This window comes from Delphinus delphis, chromosome 7, assembly GCF_949987515.2.
Source record: "Delphinus delphis chromosome 7, mDelDel1.2, whole genome shotgun sequence".
Classification (NCBI taxonomy): Eukaryota; Metazoa; Chordata; class Mammalia; order Artiodactyla; family Delphinidae; genus Delphinus; species Delphinus delphis.
This window is the reverse complement of record NC_082689.1, coordinates 109,238,957-109,261,181: the sequence shown is the minus strand read 5'-3', so window position 1 is coordinate 109,261,181 and position 22,225 is coordinate 109,238,957. Positions and strand designations below refer to the sequence as shown.

Below are 22,225 nucleotides of genomic sequence, written 5' to 3'. Positions count from 1 at the left end.
TACAGATATTACTGCCATAAAGATTAGAAGTAGTGCATCTTACATAATCAGTGGCATCTTAAATTGAGTGAAAGATGCTATTACGTTTATAATCAGGTGAAAAAAAATCTCATTGGAAAAAATTAGTCATAGGGATCCGAACCTTGTTTGGGTTTAGAATTCTTACAGTTTTCAAAGATGATGATCATTATGAATTTGGATGAACATGATTTTCCCTTAATATCCAAGCATATTCAATTAAGGATATCAATAATGCAGTAGTCCTTAACCATTGTGTGCCATTGGGCTATTCCATTTTAAGAAAATGTTCTTTTTTAGCACCTCGTGCTCCAACCAACTGGAGATTGGGCAAGCTGCTTGGCCAGGGAGCCTTTGGCAGGGTCTACCTCTGTTATGATGTTGATACAGGAAGAGAATTGGCTGTTAAGCAAGTTCAGTTTGACCCAGATAGCCCTGAGACCAGCAAGGTAAGAATCACTGCATAAGCTACTTTGTCACATTATAAGAAGCATTTTTACTAAAATAAGTATAACACATAATAGAATTTTTTGTTTTTCCTCAATGCAAATTATTTGCAAAAAATATAGATAACTAGATATGTTTGTTTACTTTGTACTATGGATTTTTCTCTTTTAGTACTCAGTTATATTCCTAATGTGATTTAGTGTTGCTTTAGCATACCATCAAGGACTGTTACAAAAGTTATTATTGTTTAGAGACTTTAAAATGTTTATTCCTTAGGAAGTGAAAATTTCAGATTGAAATCACCTTGATGGTCCATGAAGTTAGAATTTTTTTGCTTTTACTAGCAATGCTGTAAAGACTTAACAGTGAGTTCTGTCTTTCAGGAAGTAAATGCACTTGAGTGTGAAATTCAGTTGTTGAAAAACTTGCTGCATGAGCGAATTGTTCAGTATTATGGCTGTTTGAGGGATCCCCAAGAAAAAACACTTTCCATATTTATGGAATATATGCCAGGGGTAAGTTAGTACATCCTTTGAAAATAGAGATATTCTGTTTAAAGTCTTAGTTGAGAATAAAGAAAAACAACAAAACTTTGATTATAAAATGTTAAGGACATTTTGGGAGAGTTTTAAATGAGAACTGGGTAATATAATTTTATTTTCTGTCTTCTTCATCTATCTTTGTATTTTTTAACTTGTTTTTTAAAAATACTAAAGTATACTAAAATAGGTTACAGACATCATAGCAGTCTATACTCAGATTTCCCTAAATGCCCTAAAAATAACCTGTAATAACTGGTTTATCCAAACCAGGACTCAGTCCAGGACCACACATTACATTTTGCTGCTATGTCTCTTATTCCTCTTTTAATCTAGAACAGTTTTAGGTGACAGATTTGACAAAGAGACCAAACTATTGGTGCTTTGTGACCACCTCGAGGGGTGGGATAGAGAGGGTGGGAGGAAGACGCAAGAGGGAGGAGATATGGGGATATACACATAGGTATAGCTGATTCACTTTGTTATAAAGCAGAAACTAACACACCATTGTAAAGCAATTATACTCCAATAAAGACATTAAGAAAAAAAAAAGGAAGAGACCAAACTAGTTGTTCTGTTGACAGTCTCATCTCATAGATTTCTCCCCTTGCATCCTCATGGTGGTGTTTAGTTTGTTCGTTTATCCCTATATTTCCTGTAAACTCCAAGTTAGATCTAAAATCTAAATTATATTCAAATTCAGCATTTATTCACATGCATCCTAAATGATGCTGTGCATCCCATTAGGAGACATACAATTTCTGGTTGTTCTACTGGTAGTGATGCTAAGATGGACTGCTTGACTAGGGTGATTGACGTCCTGATTCTTCCATTGTAAAGTTTTGTTTTTTCCTGAAGATGAGAAAGTAATCTGGGCTTACAGCAGTGGCACATAGGAATATCCAGTTCCTTTTCAACCATCCACCTAATGTTTTTAACACAGATTGTTAGTCATTGCCTGAGTAAGTAATTTCATTGGGAGGTGAAAAATGTGATTTGCAAAAAACTCTGTCATTCCTTCTTCATTATTTTTAGTATTTGTAGAGTATATTCTAATACTAATGATTTTCAAGATGGTGGTACATTTACTCACTTAAAAATACATTCATTCTTATAATAGGCAGTATATGTTAGAAAAAGGCTTGATTTATGGGTCTTTAAGGAAATAGCTTATTAGAATTGTATGTAGAATGTACAGGTTGCAGTTTAATCTTGTGGATCAGTATCTCATAGTACAGTTGTCCCTTGGTATCCCCAGGGAATTGGTTCCAGGACTTCCCACGGCTATCAAAATCCAAAGATGCTCAAGTCCCTTATATAATGGTGCAGTATTTTTTGCATATAAGCTACGCATATCCTCCCATATACTTTGTCATCTCTTAATTACTTATAATAACTAATACACTGTAAATGCTATGTAAATAGTTACAACTACAATGTAAATGCTATGTAAATAGTTGCCAGTGCAGCAAATTCACGTTTCGCTTTTTGGAACCTTCTGGAATTTTTTTTTCCAGATATTTTCAATCAGCAGTTGGTTGAATCCCCAGATGAGAGGCCTGTGAATACAGGCCGATTGTAATGGTCTTAACACATCCTTGGTCTTACAACAACAGCAACAGTAAATTTTACTTTGATTTTTATCTTCATGAATAATTGTTTATAGGGACACCACTGTTATTGATCATTGCTATTTTTTATTTTCAAAGATTATGTTGGCAGTGTAAATGGTTTTTTAAAATTTAGTCTACAGCAGTAATCCAAAAGAAGGAGAAAGCTGTGAACCTTTATTTTAGTACTATCTGTGATGGAAAAAGTGGAAATACCAATTCCCCCAGTGGAAGTAAATTATGACGGCATTGTCCAAGACAGTATATATTAAAAATTAAAATTGTGAAGCCCATGTAGCAAAGTTGGAGGAATTACTTAGAGGAAAAGAATATAAAATGCTTTTTAATATTAATGATATTTTAAAAGTATCTGTATTTGGACAAGAACAGAAGAAACTTAGAAAAATGAAAATGTATTATGTTGGGATTGTGATTGACTTTTCTCTTATTCAGATTCCCATTACTGTTTGTGCAACAAATATTTAAATTAAAAATAAGGAAATAACTATGAATAAATGTGAATAGAGACGCAGACTGTTGAAGATAAAATTAATTAAAATGACTCATTGGTTAGAACCAGTTTACATCGCAAATGGAGATATGGGTAATCTTTATATATTTAGCAATCTTAAGACTAAACTAGGACTATTCAGGAAGAGGCGTTAGATCATGTTTCTCATTAGGTTTTGTAAAGGCAGCTGTCTTTTCAAAGTCTAGGTTATCACTCCTTGAATTTGAAAAGCATGTTACTAAATTAATGATAGTTCACTGGCAATCTAAATGAATTATGTGTACGGCAAGCCCATGGCATACATGGGATGGACGTAGATGTTCCTAGACTTACCTGAATCTCCAAGTCTGTAAATGATGCTATATAATTTCTTTCATTAAATTTGATATAATGGACCCCTTTATGCCCTAAATTCAAGCTTTGCCAAAATTGTCATTCCATTCTTCAGTTTTTCCCAACATAATATTCCATTCCTTAGTCTATCTAGAACTACTTTTACACCGGAACCATAACTTTCTTTTATTTCCAATACCTGGCCTAGCAGTTGACTTCTCTCTGTTACTCTTACACACACACACACACACACACACACACACAGTTTTTATCTGACACAGCACTTTCCAGCCCATTCCAGTTGTTCACATTGAAGAAGGTAATATTTTCATGTTACACAGCAGTAAACAGACTACACTGATGGAGCTGTTAGCACCATGGGCCACTGGCCCAGCTGCCAGAGGGCCCAGAGGATCTGTAAGTCTGACACTCATTTGCAGCCTACAAGTATCTGGGGGCTTATGGTTTGGAAAGCTCAGTTCTAGCTCTGTTATTTTGTGCATTACTGCAAGTAGAGACATAATAAGTTGACTGAAGAACAAGCCACATTGAGTTATAGGTATGACTGGTTGTCTGGGTTCACTCACTGCCTAAGGCTTTCCACACGTGTTTGCAAGTTGGGGTCAGCAGAATTGCATCTTGCTGTCCCTTCAGGGATTGCTCATGAATAGTGGAAACAGCAAGTGGCTAAACCTGTAAAATCCAAGGATCTATTTTTATATGACAAAGCACACAGTTTACCAAGATTCAAGGAAAGACAGGAACATTTGGTTATGTTACCTCTAAAAGATTTTGTCCCTCAGGAAGCATTTTATTTCCATCCTTTAAAGTCGTGATTATTTATCAAATTTGTACATTGGAATCAGCAGGGAAGCTTTTTCAAAATTCAGGTGCCTATGTCTCACCAGATTGATTCCCTATTCTCAGAGATGGCACCTCATCCTGCCTAAAACATGTAAGAAAATTAGAAAGTCCTTTTTAATTTTCTTGTGTTTTGAACTAAAACGGTGAGTATATAAAAGAAAAACTTTAAAATCTCACGTGTGTTCTGATCTTCTAATCATACCCATTCTTTCTCCTGAGAAGTAAATTTGCAGGTATCAATAAAACTGTGTTTTAAAAACAGAGTAAGAACAAAATAAATAAAATTAAAGTAGGACATATATAGAAGAGCAAGTAGGAAAATCAAAAATGTATTCAGGGCAAAAACAATGCAAGATAAAAGTACTGGAGAATTTTAAAAACTACAGTTGCAAGGAACAGGAGATAGAACCAGCATAGTCATAGAAACAAGGGTATCAGCCAAAGAATAGTTTTAAAGGCTTCCTTCCACAATTCTAGTCAGGGAATATAGTAGAGTTTTATGTTAAATTAATGGCATATAATGTCCTTCCTGAGAATTCCTGTGCTGTCCAATTAAAGCCTCCCAGTCATGAACTAGGATTCTCCTAATTAAAATGTCTAGTTTTAAGATAAATAAGTCATGGGAATGTAATATACAGCATCAGGAATATAGTCAATAATACTGTAATAACTTTGTACAGAGATAGATGGTTACCAGACTCATCGTGGTGATCATTTTATAATGCATTTAAATGTCGAATCACTGTGTTATACACCTGAAACTAACATGACATTGTATGTCAACTAAACTTCAATTAAAAATAAATAAAATAGGACTTCCCTGGTGGCGCAGTGGTTGAGAGTCCACCTGCTGATGCAGGGGACCCGGGTTCGTGCCCCGGTCCAGGAAGATCCCACATGCCACGGAGCAGCTGAGCCCGTGAGCCATGGCCGCTGAGCCTGCGTGTCCGGAGCCTGTGCTCCTCAACAGGAGAGGCCACAACAGTGAGAGGCCCACATACCGCAAAAAAAAAATAATAATAAAAAAATAAATAAAATATTGTAAAGCAGTTATACTCCAATAAAGATGTTAAAAATAAAATAAAGATCACTTTATTCAGTCGATAAGAATAATAAATACCCATATACACATCTTTAAAAGTAAAGATTTACTAGTAGTTTTCATTTCAAACCATACTATAGTTTTCTTTCGTTTTCTTTTATCCTAGGGTTCAATTAAGGACCAACTAAAAGCATATGGAGCTCTTACTGAGAATGTGACTAGGAAATACACCCGTCAGATTCTGGAGGGAGTCCATTATTTGCACAGTAATATGATTGTTCATAGAGATATAAAAGGTAAGTAATGAGGTATTTTTTAAGTACACAGTTCTTTTAACGAAACGTGTGCTGTGGTTAAGAAAGTCAACATTTAATACATGTACCTTTAAAGTACCATGGGAAAACAGTTCCAGCTAGTTGTGTTGTTCAGGTCGCCACAAGAGGAAAGCTCCCCTGTTGGGGCTCACAGAATCAGTAAAGTTCAAATGAGCATGAAAATGAGACATGTTTTCACATATAGCGCACAGGCATTCGGACATAGCGGTTAAGAATAGGGGCTCTGAATTTGACCTGATTCAGATTCAGGCTTTATCCATCACCAGATGTGTGACCTTAGACGAGACAATCTCTCTATGCCTCAGTTCCTCATTTTTAAGGAGGGTGATAATAGTGAACAGCTCGCAGGATTCTTACAAGGATTAAATGAGTTAATGCATATAACATGCTTAAAACCGTTCTTGGTACCTAGAAAGCACTCAAAAGTTAGTTACGGTGATGATGTACTTTATGCTGAGATCATATTTAAAGCTGAGGGATGGACCTCGTTACCTAAGGGAGGGAATGAGAAGAGAGACCAAGACTGAGCTTTGATAAACTGAAACTCAGTTAAGCTCACTTTTTAAAACTCAAAAGCTCAACTGTTTTCATGGATCAGTTACATAAGGTAACTGCATAAAGTGAGACAAAATAGTGGTGGAGGTATGTAAGTTTGAGAGTCATAAAACTCTGTACTGCAAAGCACACTGAGAGGCTTCATTCTGTAAAAACCAGGTTGTGACCCGAATATAAAGATCACTTTATTCAATCATTTGACGAGAATAATGAACAAATACACAACACACATTTATAAATAATAAATTGAATTTTTTTTTCATTGGTCTTTCTAAGGGCTCTTATGAGCTACCAGGAATTTACTTCCTTTCTGTGGTGTATCACACCCTGAATATGGCCATATTCAGGCTAAAGAGAACATTCCTAACCAGTGTCTGGTCACAGAGTAGGATCTGCTGCACAATGCCTGAGCCAGATCACATGTAAAGAATGGACCTTACTAGTGAGTCTTAGAGGATGACAACATGGCTCATGATCTGAAAGAAATAAGAGCCTGTCTTTCACCTCAGGGTCTACCCAGCTTAGGCAGACCTCAGCTATCAAGTTCAAAACCCTAAAGCTTAAAGAACCACATAAGGTGGTGACCATTTTGTAATGTATGGAAATATTGAATCGCGATGTCTTTCATTTGATTCAGATAGTGTGAGGGGTTCATATGCGGTTCGGTCCGCTTTTTGTGTATGTTTGAAAACTCTCCTTCATAGCTTACTTTTAACATATCCAAAGTAAGTTTTTAAAAAGTTAGATAACTGTATTGGGAACCTGGCTATACATTTTCTCCTCAGCCCTTTGTATGGATGGCCGTTGGTTCAGCATTGGTGATTACTCCCTGGAGATAGCTCTGTCTGTCTGTGACCTGCCTGGGACTGTTCCTTCCCAGCTGGTAACCAGTAAAAACTGGCTTGTTTCTTGTCCTTCCCCAGGTTAAATATTTTAGACACGGTGGCTTCTTTTGACAGAGTCCTTCTTTAAGAATTGGACAGCGGGAGATGTTAAAAAGGCAGTGCTGTCTTAGAGAATCACTGGTACCATGGCGTACTTAGGCTTATGGCATGCAGAGAATGGATCCTTAACCCTCCCCAGAGAGAGGCTTTGCAAAGCCTTAATTGACTAGACTGGGAAATTTGCTGGGAGAACAGAAAGACAGGTACAGAAGTTCATGGTGGGGATGGACAGTCTGCATTCTCTCCAGTCTATAACACATTTTCTCCACTATTCACTCTCCTTCTTAGAGGCCATTAAAAAAAAAAAAAAAAGACAAATAGGGAATCTTTTTTAAAAAGTATAAAATATGATTAAGGTTAGGAAGACTTAAAAATAATTGAGGTAAAAATTTAGAAACTAAAATTAGGTAAGCTAATTAAATAAGTTGCTCATTTAAAAACAGTTTATAGAAAAAGCTAAAAATGAGAATAGAAATAATTTACATAAGAAGAAACTAGACTTACAATCCCAGAAAAAAGATTGAGTTTAAAGAATGATAAAGGGGGGAAAATAGAGAATAAAAATAAATGAACCTAGCTCCTAGATCTTGGTTTCTGTTACCATTCTTCAGTAAAAGGAGAAATGGCTAATTCTAGAAGTGGTTACAGGGGATACACAAGGTGAGCCTGGAGCGTCTTCTAGTACCAGAATGTAAGACGATACTAAGAAACAAACAAACAATCCAGAAATCAAATCAAGCAAGAACACAATGATTGAGGTATGGCAGAGGGACACAGGAGCCAACAGAGAGAGCTCCCCATGGCCAAAGCTGGAACAGCTTGAGCGAAAAGTCATTGGATTATAACCCAAAGTATAAAATTAATACCCATGTGTTCAGACTGATATAAATGGATGGTTGAATAAATAAATGGGAGAGAAGAGACAAATCTCCCATGCAGAATAATTCCCTTATAGGTAACTACTAAGCCTGTAGCATAACTTCTCACTCCTTTACACATAGTGAACTTCTTCCAAAGAGCTAAGTATGGAAAAGGGGAAAGAGTAACTTTACAGGGGAGGACTCTGCAAACACCACCTCAGCCAGGCTATCAAGGTCAGTTTATAATAAATAAAATTAAAAGTTTATTATAGAAGTAAATGAAATTTTAAAACAGAAACCTCAAAGCTTGCTTAGATTAGATTTAAAATACACTGTACAGAAACTGAGAATGAAGAATGAAAAGATTTTGATTATGAAGGTCCCTTAAGAGGTTCCTGAGGAGATGCTAGGTCCTCAGGGAAATAATCTATAGACATGGGCTTCTTACTTTAGGACAAAGAAATTGGGGCCGAGAGCCTGCTACTGCTTTTCTTCATCCTTCTCTGAACTTCACATTCTTAGCCCTTTCCCCCTTTCTCTTCTTTTTGATCCTCGCCTCCCACTTGCACCAGTCCTTTTCAGTGGGAGAAACTTCTTAGGTCTTGAATCACACAGGTGACTCTAAATATTCAGTGTTCATGTAATAAGTTTTTAATGCACACTGACTGTATGACTGGCATTATGCCAGGTACTGCTCGGAAGGTGAGAGCAGCCTGATTTTGGAGACAGATTGAGGAGTCTGCTAAGTAATTTTCTGCCGTTGTTCTTTTATGTTGTATTCCAAATTGCCAATACAAATAATGAAATGAGGATATTTCTTATTTTAGGCGCAAATATTCTGCGAGATTCAACAGGCAACGTCAAACTAGGAGATTTTGGGGCCAGCAAACGGCTTCAAACCATCTGTCTTTCGGGGACAGGAATGAAGTCTGTCACAGGCACACCATACTGGATGAGCCCTGAAGTGATTAGTGGAGAAGGCTATGGCAGAAAAGCAGATATCTGGTAGGTTTTGATGGGGGATTTGACCGAAAGCACATGCCTTCTTAACATATTTCCACCCAGGATGGAATTTACTGAGGTAAATTTATTTTTTTGTACTTTTGAAATAGGATGTCAGGATTACAAGGATTAATATCATTTTAACTGTGTGTGTTTGAGGCTTAATAAATGACTAAATAAATAGAGCTTTTGAACCTGTCTTCCATTCTTTAGGAAAGATCTCTTTTTTTTTTTAAACAGAGGACAACTTATTTTTATTATTTATTTTAATTAATTAATGTATTTATTTTTGGCTGCGTTGGATCTTCGTTGCTGTGCGTGGGCTTTCTCTAGCTGTGGCGAGCGGGGGCTACTCTTCATTGTGGTGCACGGGCTTCTCACTCCGGTGGCTTTTCTTGTTGCGAAACACGGGCTCTAGACACATGGGCTTCAGTAGTTGTGGCACACGGGCTCAGTAGTTGTGGTACACGGGCTTAGTTGGTCCACGGCATGTGGGATCTTCCCGGACCAGGGATCGAACCCATGTCCCCTGCATTGGCAGGCGGATTCTTAACCACTGCACCACCAGGGAAGTCCCAGGAAGGATTTCATCTTGAGCAAATTTCAGCATTAGAAAGCTATCTTCATTTTATTTCCCTGAAGAACTTTAAAAGTAATTATCTTTATTATTAGTCTTATAATTCAGTTAACCTTTAATTGCTTAATAATTTTAAGTTAGAACATAAAATGGCCATTTCCTACTTTCCACTGAGAAATTTTTTAAAACATTTATTTAATTTATTTATTTTTGGCTGCGTTGGGTCTTTGCTGCTGCGCACAGGCTCTCTAGTTGCAGCGAGTGGGGGCCACTCTTTGCTGAGGTGCGCAGGCTTCTCATCGTGGTGGCCTCTCCCGCTGCAGAGCATGGGCTCTAGGTGCACAGGCCACAGCAGTTGCAGCATTCTGGCTCAGTAGTTGTGGGTCATGGGCTCCAGAGCACAGGCTCACATCTCTGGCACACGGGGCCAGTTGCTCCGAGGCATGTGGGATCTTCCCAGACCAGGGCTTGAACCCATGTCCCCTGCATGTCAGGTAGATTCCCAACCACTGCACCACCGGGGAAGCCCCGATAAATTTTTTTGATAGATATGCATTTTAGGCACCTAAAGACAAAGAATTTCTAGCGTTTGTATTCTTTGTAAGATGAAGACAGAAAACAATTATATTCAATGTCAGGTTAGAGAATTATATAAAGCAAAAATTATAAAATGAATAACATTCTTTGCCTAACAAATTTGAGAGCTTAAATTTTAGTTTATTTTCATTGATATTTATGTTTAAACTACAGGTTTTTGTTTTTTCGTTTAGCTCAAACACAGGCTGTAGTACTTTATTATTTTTTTTAATTTATTTAATTTTGGCTGTGTTGGGTCTTCATTGCTGCACGCAGGCTCTCTCTAGTTGCGGTGAGTGGGGGCTATTCTTTGTTGTGGTACGCTGGCTTCTGATTGCGGTGGCTTCTCGTTGCAGAGCATGGGCTCTCCGCGCATGGGCTTCAGTAGTTGTGGTGTGCGGGCTCAGAAGTTGTGGCACACGGGCTTAGTTGCTCCGCGGCACGTGGGATCTTCCCGGACCGGGGCTTGAACCCGTGTCCCCTGCATCGGCAGGCAGATTCTTAACCACTGCGCCACCAGGGAAGCCCTGCTTACTTTATTTAGCAATGAAATAGTAATAACAGTAATTTAGTTGTAACAAAGCCATCAACAGAGCAATATAAAAACAAAGCCCAAATTGATTATGTCCTTTAAACAGGAAAAACCACCGTTAGTCCAGTGGTTCTCAAACCTATCCACACATTTGAGGAATGGAGGGAAGGAGGAGGATTGGTGCTTAAAAACTAGCTATACCCAAAGCCCATATCTGAACAGTTATATGAGAATCTCTCAAGAGTGGGGCCCAGGCAAAGATTTTTGAAGTATTGTCAGGATTGAGAACTACAAGCCTAAAGTAATAAGCAAAAAAACCATGCCTTCAAAGCAATTCAAAAGAAGACGTTAAAAAAAAAAGAAATATGATAAATTTCTTTCCCCTTATCCTGGGAAAAGGAGGGTAGCCCCTATTCATTTCCTCATTATTTTTTATTCATTTTTGACTGCCCAGAGTTGAGTTTAACAAACATCAAATATTGGAAGTTATACAAACATTTTACCCAAGTTTACATTCAGAAAGCTCTTTCAAAACAGCACCAGCTTTCAGAAAGAAAAGCATATTTTAAGTTTGCATAGGTGTTTAAACTGTTTGTTGAACTAAGAAGAGTCAATAAAATGCACTAGAAAGTATTTCACTAATAAGAGTTGTTATAAAACAATATTCATTTCATGTACCGCAAATTAACTTTTTGGTGCAACGAGAGGAATATTTGAGTGTTTCCCATCTGTTTCTACAACTGTCAGAATTCATTGAAGTCTGGAATCCAAATATAAATTTTTCTTCAAGACTGCATACATAGAATGCTTCCCCTCTAACTGCCCTCTGCCCCCGACAAATCCCTGTTGGGAGGTCCAGTAGTGTCTGCAGGCATATTTATCTTTAAAACAGACTTTCCTCATTTTTCAGGTTTGGGAATGATACCACATCAAGTATGGATATATTTTTCCTTATTTCTTAAGAATACATAAATTCACTTAAAGATGTCTCCTCAAATTCAGAAAACCCCGTTTCTTCAGCCCTTTCTGTCAGGTCTCCGTGTCAGTCGATCTTAATCGCCTCATTCCTGCCCCGAAGCGTTCTTCTCTCAGGTTGTCTTCATGCGCGCCCTCAGTGTCCGCCCGACGCCAGGAGCCGAGGGATTCTCCTCCAGTACCCGTAGGGGGCGCGGGGCCGGGGGCAGGTGTCCCCGCTGTCGGGTGATGGCCGCGCTTCAGGCCGGGCCCGCCGAAGCCACGCGCACCTCTGCGTCTTTTTGGCGCTTTGCGGCGGCCCGGGGACCCCGCGGGGCCGCCCGGGTTGTGGCGGCGGGTTGCGGCGGCGGCAGCGCCTCGGCAACTCGGAAGTGAGGAGAGGGAGCCGCTGCCGAGGCATGTGGAACCGCCCGCCCGGCCCCGACCCCGACCCCGACCCCGGCCCCAGAGGCTCCGTGCGGGAGGCCGAGCGCTGACCTCAGTTTTTACAGCCTTTTAATGAAACTTTACGTTTGAAACCAAGTCGTACTTAAATGTATATGGACTTCACGCCTGTTTCTCATCTTGTAGTTAGTTAGCTGACTTCATGATGATGTTGTTTGTGTAAGGTCTTTCTTTTATTTCTTCTTAGGAGCGTGGGCTGTACTGTGGTGGAAATGCTAACGGAAAAGCCTCCTTGGGCAGAATTTGAAGCAATGGCTGCCATCTTTAAAATCGCCACTCAGCCGACGAACCCTAAGCTGCCACCCCATGTCTCAGACCATACTCGAGATTTCCTCAAACGGATCTTTGTAGAGGCCAAACTGAGACCTTCCGCTGATGAACTTTTAAGGCACATGTTTGTGCACTATCACTAGCAGCCAGTAACCTCTCCTGTGCCTCTACCCAGCTCCCATCTATTCATTCACCTTCTCTCTGACTGCACTTTTCTTTTTTATAAAAAAGAGAGATGGGGGAGAAAACAAAGACAAGAGGGAAAGTGTTTCTCTTGATTCTTGGTTAAATTTGATTAATAATAATAGTATCCTGAAGTTTTTATATTTAATCTTTTTTTCCCTTACAAGAACTTGAAACTTTTTTTTTTTAAATTTTTATAATGTACTGATGTGGTTCAGAGACATAAAGCACTTTAGTACATAGTCACTCTTTTTAGTACAAAAAGATCATTTGGAATACCTAAAGATTGTAGAGTCTTTCCCTGTGTCACTGACAGACTGGCAGTGATGGGGAGACATGGAAAACAAGGAGAAGAAAATGATGTATAATTTGTAGTTTTTAGTGATAGTATTTAAAATAGATTCTTGTTTGTGGGGTTGAGCCCTAAACTTGAGTTTAGGATGGGTACTCAGCTTAAAGAATATAGGTTCCTTCTTGTATCTGTATTCTTTAGATCCTAACCTCTGTCTACCAAGCTTTTTGCTCAGTAGGACTCTTGATAGCAAATATGAATCTCTAGGAGGTATGTTTGTTAATCCTAACCAGTATAATAAGCAAATACACTATAATAGATCCGTGTTACTGGAATCTATAAACCTTGAGGGATAGCTTTCTGCTTAAAAAAAGAAAAGATATTGTTTTATTTTAAAACAGATATGGGAAGTCAATAAGCAAATCCAAATTAAAAGACAAAAGGAGATTGCTCTAATTAAATGTGTGAGCAGTAGAAGAGACCACATTTGCCGGTCGACAGAAATAATGAAAAGAAGAACTAAGTGTTGTTTAGTGTATTTTAAACTGTGTTCTTTACCCGAGGGGGAAAGTCCCAAAAATCAAGGGGAAGGAGAAATAATCAGAATCATGTATACTATATCTTCCTGTTTCTAGCTCCTGATTCCCCATAGATAACATTGTTTAGGAACTAAGAGTTTAACCTGCAGTATCCATGTGTTAAAAGCTAGTGTCATGATATGAAACCCTTGTTCTTGTTCTTTGGATCACAGACTACTAAAGCACCTCAAAAAACAGTTCGCATGTAAAACAGTGGTTTTCACAGCTGGGGTGAGGATAGTTTTGCTTGGCATTTGGCAATGACTGGAAACATTTTTGGTTGTCACAACCAGGAGGATGCTAGAGGCATCTAGTGGTTAGAGGCCAGGGATGCTGCTAAACAAACTAAAGTATACAAGAACAGCACGTCCAGCCCCCCAACAAAGAATTATCCTGCCCCAAACGTTAAAAGTGTCGAAGTTGAGAAACCCTGATGTACATACCAGCCCCAGTTATAAATGAAAATGGCCATTTACAAAGCAGGTTCCTTGCAAAAAGTAAGTTTCAGAGAGTGATGTAATGCATAATGAGGGTTTTACAAGAGAAGATACCACTACTTCAAGTCGAGGGTGAAAGGTCTCAACAAAAGCCAGTAACAATCCTTTCCCTTCCAGCTGCATATTGCACCCAGATCAGTAACTTCCATTTTAGACACAAAATGAACTGAAACACGGAGCCTGTTGAACTCAGTCATCTGTGTGTATTCTTTCCTCAAAAGTCAATTCGTAATTGTGGGAAAAGAAAGGCGTATTAAAACAAAGTATTAGCTACTTTAGAGGAAGGTTAAAACTGCCAGGTATTTCTAATATACGAGCAACGACATTAAGCAGAACGAGACAGCTGGGAAACTCCCACTATCTCTAATGGACTTGTGCTACTGAAAAACATGAATGATATCGGTAATCTGGCCACTTGCAATTTTTTTCAACGTATTAAAGCAAATGCTAAGTACTTTATTTTTAAAGGTCTAGAAAATAGTATTCTTGGAGGCCCTAACTGTGATGCCTTTCGTGGGATTCATAAGGGACTCAGGTATTTTGTTTTCTGCTGAAAGGTATGCTCGTTTAGGAACTCTTTTAAAATACTTTGTTTCTGAGGTTAAGTAGATCTTGTTTTACTGTATCAAGGTCCTATCTGGCATTCCCTGTAGGAATATTTGAAATTCCATTAGCTAGTCTGAGAAGAAGTCAAAGCACAAATATAGTTGTTAAAGCTTCTCACATACCCTTATAATGAAAGGAAGCAGCTTGCAAGGAAGAACATGAATTACTGGCCTCCTCCCCCTGGGAAATCAACTGCCAAATCTTGTGCTATAAACATAGTCCCCAAGGATGTGGATCTATTATAATTTCTTTATCTTTTATGAGTGAAGGCATCTCTTCTACTTGAGCAGGATCATGGTATCTGGACCAGTGGGCTTTTCCTTTGTTTCTTTGTATTGTGTGGTTGTGATTTACTTTTGGCTCATTTTTGGTCTGTCAGGGTAATCAGCAGTGCAGAATATGAGACAGGTGTTCTTTAAAGAGAAATCTTGGGAGACTGTGAAACCCAAAGCAAAATTGTTTGCTTTATTTTCAGTCTCTTTTTCTTTTTGAAATGCTACAGAAAATAAAATCACCTGAAAAGAAACTACTACTTTAACACTGCTGCACAAGACCTTTGTTTTATAAGAAAAATATTACTAGCTATGGAAAAATATTGTTCTTTATGTAAAGACTTAAGAGTAGACTAATAGTTTACAGAGTTATATAAAAATGTGATGTGAATTTATTTCAGACAAGTTGTAAAGGTACCAAAAACCACAGTAAAAGTTAATATATATAAAAACTACTAGAACAAAAAAGCCTAAAGTGGGGTGAGGTATGAAAGACCAAAATTAAATTTAAAAAAGAAAATTTTCAAAGGAACCACCTCTATCAGGGGCAGTTAAAATAACACTCCAATTTTTTCTTTCTAATAATTGTATGGATCAACAAATGAAATTTGAACTTTTTAAGATGACTCTAAATGTATTTTGTTTTTTAAATGCACAACTGATTCTTCTATACTGTAATGTTTCTTTGCTGAGGCTGGAAAATGACCAGACTGCTAACTTTGTGCCTTTAAAATGCATTCTGCTTTGACAGTGGCAGACTTTTTGGTGCTGGAGAAGATTCACTAGCAGTCTTATATGTGCTTTTCAGGAAATATCTTTCTACTTAGGCCTTGAGAGATTCAAAATGGCATGATTTAGGCTTGGACCAAATATAAGATCTTTTACATTGCAAACAAAGTGTATTGAATAAAAGGGTTGAGAAATATCATAATGACTAATGGAAGTTTTGATGATAATTCTTTAAAATGTATTTAAAAATATACAGACTTCGAAATTTTCAGTATGACTATCTTTAATTTTCCTCATTTACAAAACATGTTTCTAACCTGAAGAATGGTTAAAGACTACTGCCTTAGAAAGTTTTCAAAGGTACAGTCAACCTTACATAATTTATATAAGAGATGGAAATGTTAATGCACAGGCTGAACTATAAAAGAAAAATTAAAACTTATTTCATAGTAAATTGAATTGGCTTTCACTTGAAGGAGTCTTTATCTTATTCCCAGTAGAAGCTACATTAAAAAGAGGAAACGATTTCTTTAGAGTAGCTTTCTTTGCTACTTCAGTTCTTATATATGTCAGGTCTGGTGGGTCGTATTTCTGAGATGGAGTTGTTATAAGATACATGAAATCACTGAGAGAATCAAATCTGAATAGTTTATAGGACAACTAAGCTTGGGTGCAAAAGCCAAGATGTTCGCCAGATGCAAACTCGTTGGCCCACAGCAGAATTCTCGGTCACTGATTTCATTTGGGACCAATAGCATGATATAAAATCACCTGGTGTCAACCAAGTATAGGAATCTATTGATTTTTTTTTTAAATATGGTGAATCCTTTTCATTTACTTTTTCAGTATTGTGGCTTACTATGGTACTAAATTAACTTAAGGAGGTCACAGTCTAGGAGGAAAAATGGGCAAACAGTTCCTTTTTTTTTTTTTTTTTTTTTGCGGTACGTGGGCCTCTCACTGCTGTGGCCTCTTCTGTTGCGGAGCACAGGCTCCGGACGTGCAGGCCCAGCAGCCATGGGTCACGGGCCCAACTGCTTCGCGGCATGCAGGATCCTCCCGGACCGGGGCACGAACCTGTGTCCCCTGCATCGGCAGGCGGACTCCCAACCACTGCGCCACCAGGGGAGCCCCCAATTACTTATTTTTATGGCATATCCTGAATCTGAAAGTTAAGCAATGATGTTTTAAAATGTTATTTCTTATGAAGTGAGGGAAAGCAATTTTGGGTAACCGTTGGCTATTATAAAGTAAAATGTCATTAACAACAGCAATTAAAAGTATCCCCAAATTGGAGGGATCCGTGTAGGTCAAGCAGCCTCTCTCTCAGGACTCCCTCTTACAAAACCCAGCCTCTGCTCAAACAGTTCCAGTGATGGGGGCATTTATTCCATTACAGAGTATTTTTTCCTGCTTTTTCCTTTAAAGAAAAAAATATTTTCTTTTGGTCTAAATTGTTAAAATACCCAAAACATTTGATAGAAATTGAATTCTGTCAACAGTGTTATTTATACTAAGATCAGGAAAATTTCTTGAGATCTTATTGTTTTATATGAAGTTTGGCCTTAGTTACAAATGCACTGTTCATATTTATTTGAATTTTAACATTGGTTAAAATGTCAACGGAAAGCAATTTGTTAATTTTTCGTAGTGCCTTTTTCTCTGTATGCCTTAATTTCGTTTTATATCAATAATAATTCAAGTTACCCACCGAAATGAAGGTTTTTCCAAAATCAGTAGGCTTCAAGAGTTGATTTGGCCTTAGACTGTGTATTGGCCCTTAAACGTTTCTTAATGCCTGCTTCTTCCTCCTACCCTTTTCTACCTCTTTTTTTTTTAATATGTTAGAAGAGAAACATTAGCATTGTTCTGTGATAGACACATTGCAGTTTTACTAGACACAAATTCCTAAGATAAGGATAGAAAGAGGTATTGTAATTCTAAAGAGACATAGTGAATTGTTTTCCCGGTTGATTACTTGATTTTCAATCACACTGGCACTGTCCAAATTCTTTGTATGTCGTGGTTCAGTTATGATTTTCAAAGCAGAACTAGAAAGGTGGTTTTTGTCCTAAAGAGGTCAGTTAAATGGTTTACAGATGTTAAGGCAATGAGACTTAGGGCAATGAGCAAGAAATCCAGGGATAGCAAATTCTAATCCTTACTTTATGACTAACATTTTGACTAAAACTCCACCTTACTTTTCTGTGAAGTGTGTGTGTGTGTGTGTGTGTGTGTGTGTGCGCGTGTGTGTGTGAGAGTGTGTGTGTGTGTGTGTGTGTGTGTGTGTGTTTGGAGTTGGTGCAGGGGTGGGAAGGAAGGAAAGGTGTGAATGTCCAGTTAGATTAGTCTCTGTTCTTGGAAGAACAGCTCAAATGTGTGTGACCTACTGATGATGGAATGCCAGCACATTTTCCACAAGTAGCTAGTACAAACGGTTGTTTAATAAAGGTATTTATTGTAAATTTCCAAGCTCTTGGTTGCTAAAAGTAGATAAAAATTGAATTTGTATGTGTGTATAATAGCTTATATATAATTCTTAAGTAGAAAGTAATTGGTTTTGCATAGTTCTTCATGAGCTCTTTGGAATAGAAATTCTGCCAGACATTATCAAAACAAGCTTCCTTAGCTTACCAAGTGTTCAAAAGGAAATTTTACCTCTGTTTTGGTTGGCTGGGGAAGGCGTGCTGTGAAGCCACTGTTCCTACTTCATAGTCGTCTTTAGCTTTGCTTTAACTTCTGCCACAGTCTGGACAGGATGCCATAATAGGTGTGAAAGTATCGGGGCCAACCATCTCTCTGTACTCACCTTTCAGAGCTGTAGATGGTAGTGAGCTCTCAGGGGAGTCTAGAGAACCTTCCCTAGGTTATAGTGAGAGCAGATATGGTTTCATTTCAGAAGGTCAAGGGAGGAGTCGCAGCTATCGTAAAGAAAAGAATAAATTTTACCTGTTGCCTGTATACAGTCTCTTATGTAATTCTTCATATTTTTCATAATTGGGCATTTTAATTGACAGTAATGATATTTTTGTTAACAACAGCAAAGGCATTAAATCAGTGAGTACTATTATTCCCTATGCCTGATGACTTCTTGTTTGTATTTACAATCTGTATTATCAGAATCACATTAAACCAAAGCTTTTATATTCTCTGCACATACAGCCAAAATGATTAGCACTGTTACTTCTGCCCACCTGTAAGCTAATAGTGTAAAAATAATAAAACAGGTACTAGTAGAATTTGTATCTCAATCTATCCTTCAAGTTAAAGACAGGTGCTCAGTGTTTGCATTTAGACATGCAGGAATTTACTTCAACTATCATGGAACTATATAGACATTATGAGCTTGAGTTTGTACACGTGCCAATCTTATTAATGTCACTTGACCATAAACGCATATACATATACCTTGACATATGATGCCTCAGGTTGGTGGCGTACTTTCTTCCTAATGTCTTAACATTTATGAACTTGTGTTTGACTTGAGGGGCATTTCAGGAAAGCTGTGAAGAAAAGTAGGTTATGGACTTTTTGTGCCATAGACACTTTGGAACGTAAGGATGAGTCTGCTCTCCAGCATACATGCAGAATTTGTCCCCAGGTAGGATTTCTGAGTCCCTTAATGCCAGTTGAGAACAGTAAAGTTTGTGACTATACTGAAAAGCACTTTTGTGTTCACTTATTTATGTAAGTAACAATTGGTGACTTTAGCATTAGCATTACTTGGAGGGGAGAGATAAGTAACAAAATTACATCCTAACTCTATTAGATACTTAGGCTCCAAAATGGATTTGTCATGTTCTCATTTTTTGCAAAGACTTTTTTCCACCTGGAATAAGAAGAGAGAACTAGTGGAAACATTTGAGCTGGAAAGGTTTATGGGCCAAAAAAAAAAAAAAAGTGGGCCAAACCCTTGCAATATACCCTGTTCAAGTGAAACTACAGTGTCTAACGATAAGAATACTTTTAAAACAAACAATTGTTTTTAATACAATCTTAATTAGTAAGTAAAAGGTTTACATTTTTTCTATTGCTGTTGGTTTTAAAATTTGCTACCCTGCATTCTGAAACATTGTGAAAGAGTTAATACCAAAAATACTTTTAATGTCTGACATCTCTTACATTTCACATGGTTCTTTTTATTCAAATATCATTGTAAATAAAAGTAAACTTGGATAAATCTGAGAATAAACTTTTAATTGTTGCAAACTATGATTATCAATTTGTAAATTTACCCTTTGACCTAATGTACATTTTTAAATGTAGCCATTAAATTCTCTATATTTAATCCATTAGTTTCTCTCTGTAAACGTTTTTAATCTCAGTTGAATGCTGGGCAGTTTATAATTATGTACAAAGGTGTTCTTTTCCTATCAAGGTTGACTTTTTTGCACATTTTTGGAAATGTTTAATTTGTACACTGATTTACTACTCTGACCAGTAATTGTTGATGGGTGTATGAGCATCATGAATGCGTGCATTGAACTACTGTCTGTGTCTCTATGTTTAAACTTCTTTCAAGATGTAGCCGTCAGTAACTGCACTGCTATTACTGACTTAAATGGACTTTCTTGCTTTTACAAAGTATACATATCTATGGTTCTATCTTTGTTGAAGAACTCAGGAGTTCGACATCACTTTCTGATTTTATATGTATTCTGAAATCCATGACTAAGTGGAAAGTATGCTTGTAACTCTGTGTCAGGGGGTGTGTGTGTGGAGATGTCTTTGTCTGTAGGTACTTGTATATATCCCAGTAATTTCTTATTTTCATTTCTACATTTTTATGAACTTGTTTTATAAGGGTACTGTTTCGTTAGAATAATTAAATATATATAAAGCTTTCTGAGAGATTATTTACTATATGAATATATTTTCAGCTGGCTGATCAAAAATATTTTTTTAGTTTTGTTTTTAACCATTCAAAATGTATTTGTATTTCCACAATTGGATGCAGATTTACTTAGATATCTATCAATTAAAATACTCTTGCAAAGAACAACATTGAATTCTCTCTGAGAATTCTATGAAATGCAAATTAAGAGAAAAAAATAGGTTTTAAGCAGTAGCAAAAACACTGTCCACTAAAAGTCTTTGAATTCTCAGAACTATGAAAAAATGTGAGAAACTAAATTAATTTGAAGAGATGTCAAAGGTTTTTATATCTCCAGTTGCTGTTGGCCTGGCCTACTGTTGTTTTTGAACATTTCCTTTATTCTTCCCCAAAGATTTCAACTTTCAGTTTTTTTCTTACTGGGCAAGGTCAGACCTCATTCATAAAACAATATATTGACAAATTCTGATTCTCTGTAATTGACTATAAATTGGTTTAGAAATGTCCAAACATACATTGTGTCTTTATACCGTACTGTGTATTTTAAGTAACTGGCAGAAAAAGAATTGGGAATTAAAGTTCCAATCTGACAATGTTGTTGTGCTTAAGGAAAACCTTGTTTTTAATATGCGGTACCATGTAAAATTACTTACGTTAGGAATAAAGTCCACTGTTGAAGTTGAATGTCACTAAGCTTATTATGTTACAAGGAGCCGACATGATTAGAAAAACCTGCCAGAAGCCAGATCCAGTGTGGTGTGTGCCACATTTCATGCACATTTTGACTTTGTGTTCATTCAAAATTGTGCTTGTAAAAATGTATAAAATTTCTGAGTTTTACAGATTTTATGTACTTGTTTTTTCTTGCTGGTAAATAGCCTTTTTTTTTTTTAATCTAATGTGAAAGAAACCATGTTTATATTTTGTTAGTGATCAATGACTTTGTTTATATGGAAATTTGTATATTGTTGGCACCCATCTTTGTTTAGATTTACCGTGCATGAAGGCCTGCAATAATTAGCACAATGAAAATTGCTTTTTCTTACATGTTAGTTCATTTTTTGAAAGATTGTGGTGCAAAGGCTTACTCTAAGTAACCTTCTGGACTATGGAATGAATATAAATGAATGGCACTTTGAGTGTTAATAAAGCTGATATTTATTTCCACTGTGGCTGTTTTGTCCAGATCTGTTCTTGGACACATTGCGCTCACGGTTGTCTTTCCTTTGCCTGAGCTGATCACTTCCTAGGAGACCAGTAATAGACCAACCTAGAAACACTGCAACTAAATCTTCCCAGGATACAAGTTTATAATGTTCTACCCAACATACTCTGGCATATTTCTCTGGACACTTTGATTACCCAAATCAGAGATCAATGGTGATTAAAAACAAAGTCTGTTGTCAGAGGGTAAGGAATGGATGCTCCCACAGTATTGGAGATCATTTGAGTTAATGCCGCATATAGAGCAGGGGTCCCCAACCCCTGGGCCACAGACCGGTACCGGTCCACGGCCTGTTAGAAACTGGGTCGCACAGCAGGAGGTGAGCAGCGGGTGAGCGAGCGAAGCTTCATCGCCCCGTCGCTCCCCGTCGCTCGCATTACCGCCTGAACCATCCCCCCCGCCCCACTCCCCTGTCCGTGGAAAAATTGTCATCCACGAAACCGTTCCCTGGTGCCAAAAAGGTTGGGGAACGCTGCAGAGGGCAACTTAGCTATGCAAGTCAACAGTCTCAATCTTGTATATCCTCTGACACAACAGTTTTGTATGTAGGAATATGATTGCAGATGCGCTGAAGT

The 22,225-nt window shown here is 37.6% G+C and overlaps 1 protein-coding gene across 1 annotated transcript in view; it reads left to right on the top strand.

Annotated features, from left to right (window-relative positions):
• MAP3K2 (mitogen-activated protein kinase kinase kinase 2) overlaps nt 1–21,597 on the top strand; it is a 97,855-nt gene extending 76,258 nt beyond the window's left edge. The window contains exons 13-17 of the mRNA XM_060016971.2: nt 319–467; nt 849–980; nt 5,531–5,660; nt 8,886–9,063; nt 12,352–21,597. Of these exons, the coding sequence (XP_059872954.1) occupies nt 319–467; nt 849–980; nt 5,531–5,660; nt 8,886–9,063; nt 12,352–12,577 (815 nt within the window). The 3' untranslated portion in view covers nt 12,578–21,597. The remainder of the gene's footprint in view (nt 1–318; nt 468–848; nt 981–5,530; nt 5,661–8,885; nt 9,064–12,351) is intronic.
• The last annotated feature ends 628 nt before the right edge of the window (nt 21,598–22,225 follow it).